General features: G+C 61.6%; 1 protein-coding gene across 1 annotated transcript in view; it reads left to right on the top strand.

Annotated features, from left to right (window-relative positions):
* LOC103768744 (low density lipoprotein receptor adapter protein 1-like) overlaps positions 1-374 on the top strand; it is a gene marked incomplete at both ends in the record, with an annotated part of 2,046 nt that extends 1,672 nt beyond the window's left edge. Inside the window, one exon of the mRNA XM_008935898.1 lies at positions 302-374. Within this exon, the coding sequence (XP_008934146.1) occupies positions 302-374 (73 nt within the window). The remainder of the gene's footprint in view (positions 1-301) is intronic.
* Between the last annotated feature and the right edge of the window lie 3,431 nt (positions 375-3,805).

Genomic DNA, 3,805 nt, shown 5'->3' with positions numbered 1-3,805 from the left:
TCTGCCCTCCAGACAGAGGCAGCCCTGGCCTCTGCGTCCTGGCTGGAAGTGGAGCCAGGGAGCACGTGCCCACGAGCTGCAGAGGCAGGTCACTCATCTGTCCCAGCTCCTCTGGGACCTTCTGGTGGGAGCTGCTGGCCCCACGGGTGCACAGACAGCTCTGAGCTCTGGCCCTCTGTGTGTGCTCTGCAGGGACAGCCAGCCAGGGAGGCCCGGGGGTGCTCAGATTTGGAGGCTGTGGGGTTGTCCTGGCTTGAGGGCCCAAGAGGAAGGGGACATTCCCTCTTTATCTGGTACACAGGCCCAGGCTGTGACTCTGACCGTGGCCCAGGCCTTCCAGATGGCACTGGATCTCTGGGAAACAGCACATGCAGGTAGGAGGAATGCCTCAAACACGTCCCTCTGTCTAGCCCTGGGACCGGGGTCTCGCGTGTGGGACCCTGTCCTGGGCTGTGTGGCAGAGAGGTGGCTCACAGCCTGGCTGGGGGACACACCGAGCAGGGAGAGCGTTGCTGCTGTGGTGTTCCCTGCAGCTGTCCCTTGCTTGAACCATCCCCTGAGCACAGCAGGGGCATCTGTCCCTTGCCCACAGTCCTGCCTGTATCTCCCCTCTTGGGCCTTCTCCAGGTTGGAGGCACTAACTGCTGCTTTTGCCCTGTCCCAGGCTCTAGGCAGGAACAGCCCCTTCACCCTTCATGTGTCTTGGAGAGCAGTGAGCCCAGCAGACCCAGTGAGCCTGCCCCCCCTGGGAGCCCTCCCTTCAGACACCAGTTTGGGGTACAGTATGTGCAAGTCTGGCCTGTGCCCAGGGCTGTCTCGCATTAGGGCAGAGAAGAGTAACCCTCATGCAGCTCCCTCCCCATGGCCTCCCAGGACCTTGCTGATGTCTGCACAGCCTGACTTGTTTAGTGTGAGGGTGCTGAGCCTGGCCCAGGCTGCCCAGAGAGTCTGTGGAGTCCTGGCTGTGCCCCTGGGCACCCTGCTGTGGGTGAGCTGCTGGAGCAGGGGTGGGATGAGATGATCCCCAGAGGTCCCTTCCTGCCCTGCCGTGCTGGGATTTTGTGACATGAAGAGGGACACTGTGCTCTGCTGGTTCCCAAGGCAGGTGTGGTTCTTCAGCTGGTCAGTGCTGCAGCAGCTCTCCTGTCAGGCCCAGCATCACTGGAGCACTCAACCCTGCTCCACTTGCCCTGTCACACAGGGAGCTGGGACCTGCTCTGCACACTTGGTGACATGGCAAGGGGCATGACACTATCTCTGAAGGAGAGGACCCTTTGGGCATCATCTTCCCTGCCTGGGCTACGGCTCAGCCCTGCCCACCTGCACTACACCCTCTGCATGCCCAGTCCCTCACAGCGTTGCCAGTCTTGCCCATCTCACTGTGTCCCTGTGCAGGAGCCTCTGGACACTTGGTCCTTGGCCTCACGCTCCCAGCACTGGCCCAGCCTGGGGCCACACTTGCTACCAGCCCCCTCCTGGGTGGTGCTCTGCCTGGCCCTCCAGCTGCAAGATGTGCTCACCCCTGCCCAGGCACTGAAGTGTCATGGTGAGGTTTGGTTTGGTTTGTTTGTTTGCCAGGAGGAGGAAGAGGAGGAGGAAGATGATAACGTTGGTGAAACCTTATCTGGGTAGGTGGGGAGCTGCTGCTTCTGTCCAGGGATCTCTCCGATGAACCCTGTTTTGTTTCCTTCTCTGCATCCTGTGCAAAGGGAGCTGCTGGTCCTGTGGGCATGGTGGGAGCATGGAGGAGACCTGCAGGGGAGAAAGGAGTGGCTTCCTGCTGCTTTCTCTGCCTCAGTCAGCTGAGGGGGCAAGTAGACAGGGAGCAGAACTGTGGAGGGCAGATGCTGACCCTCAGGATGTACCCAGAGATGTTACTTGCTCTCTTTCTGCTGCTTTTTGCTGAGGCCAGCCTGTCCAGACGTGCTTCTCAGGTGGGACCTGGGAGTTGTTCCACTAATTTTCCTGGGGCTGGGGCCAGGGTGAAGACCTGGTCGTGCTGGCTTCTGCACGGGGCTGAGCTCACTGTCTGTCCTGTGCTTGGGAGGAGCAGGTGGTACCAGTCCAACAGGGGAGGGTTAACCCACAGGTCTTTGTGAGAGGCCTGTTAGGTCGTGGCTGTGCTCCGTGTCCCTGGCAGCTGGCACCTGCTGGGGCCTGTCAGTGCCACGGGGCTGAGCCTGGGCTGAGCTGGCGTTCACAGGGAACCAGTGCGTGCAGGCTGGAGTGAGGTCTGTGGCCCTGTGAAGCAGCAGCCCCTCGTACGTGGGGGCTCCTGATGCGACAGAGATGTGGCTTTGTGATCTTAGGGTGGGCTGGCCCAGAGAAAGCATTTAGTGGCAAGTGGGGCTTCTGCACTCCAGGTGCCTGGTACTGCTGCGCCCTGCCGGTGTTGTCAGGGTGCTGTCTCTCAGTAGCCCTTGTGTGGGGTCTAAGGGGTGCTCTGTTCTCTTCAAAGCAGCATGGAGGAGCTGGAGAGGGGAGCCCACAGCCCAGAAGGTAAGTTCTTCCCATCGGTGCTGCTTTGCACATGCCCAGCATGTCCTCTGCAGGAGGAGGAGGCCAGTGGCTCATCTGGGAGGGTCTGCTTCCCCTCCCAGGCTGTGCTGTGTCCTCAACCACACGCCTCAGGGGCTGGTTCTTCCCTCTTGCTTTTCAGAGTCGGCACCTGCTGTGCCCCGAGTGGGCTCTCCTATAGCACAACTCCTGTGCCACCGCCTGGGGCAGCCCCCAGATGGCTTGAGGGGGCCAGGAGGGCTTGGAGACCTCCCTGCAGCTGGCCCCGGGACTGCTGGCCCAAAGACTCCCCTGGGCTAAGCCAAATCTCTGCAGCAATGGACCAGCCACTCAGGATTCACCCTGTGCCTGCCCCCGGGCCAGAGAGCGCCTGCTCCAGGCACTGCCCGCCGGGCACGGGGTCTGCTGGCACCACTGCCGTGCAGTGCACAGCCTGGCACCCCCCTCGTCCTGCATGACCCGCCCCAAGCTGCAGCTGCTCCCAGCCCGGGCTGGTGGGCCAGTGCCCCTCGGGCAGAGCCTGTGCCCCTCGGGCTGCACCCCATCTCCCCTGCCTCGCTCCTCCTGGTAGCGACTGGGGACCAGCAGAGGCCGAGCAGCTCCTGGAGATGGCAGAGGACTTGCTCAGCACGCATGACCCTCGAGAATGATAGCTCCTGGCCTGGAGTGAGGAAGGCCTTGCCCCTGCCGTTCAGCCCCACGCCCTCTCATGGGTGAAACGAGCTAGTTTTTAAAGGAAAGCTCTGCCTTTATAGGGAAATAAATGAAGTTTTTATACTGTTGCCATTGGGTTTGAGTGCTGCATGCCTGTGCAGGAGGCCGTGTCTGTGCTGCTCTGCCTGCCAAAGAGCCTGGGCTGTGCCCCAGCGTCATGGCACGTGCAGCTGCCCTGGAGCTCCCACATCTTCCTTGGCTGCTGGCCCTGAGGGAGCTGTTCCCCCTGTGGTGAGGGTACCTGGGGCCCAGTGTGGCCCCTGTTATCTGGTGGAGCTAGTCCAGGCTGTGCTTCACCCCTGCAAGGCTCCAGGCTTAGGGAAGAGCAGCTGGAAAGTGCCCGGTGGAAAAGGACATGGGAGTGCTGATCAAGAGGTGGCTAAAGGTGAGCCAGCATGTGCCCAGGTGGCCAAGGAGGCCACCAGCATCCTGGCTTGGGTCAGCACTGGTGTGGCCAGCAGGAGCAGGGCAGGGATTGTCCCCTGGACTGGGCACTGGGGAGGCCACACCTTGCATTCTGGGCTTGATTTTGGGCCCCTTACTCCAAGAAGGCCCTTGAGGGGCTGGTGCGTGG

This window comes from Merops nubicus, unplaced genomic scaffold (assembly GCF_000691845.1).
Source record: "Merops nubicus isolate BGI_N331 unplaced genomic scaffold, ASM69184v1 scaffold33762, whole genome shotgun sequence".
In the NCBI taxonomy this organism is placed as follows: domain Eukaryota; kingdom Metazoa; phylum Chordata; class Aves; order Coraciiformes; family Meropidae; genus Merops; species Merops nubicus.
Note: the sequence above shows the minus strand (reverse complement) of the source record. Positions and strands in the feature narration are given on the sequence as shown.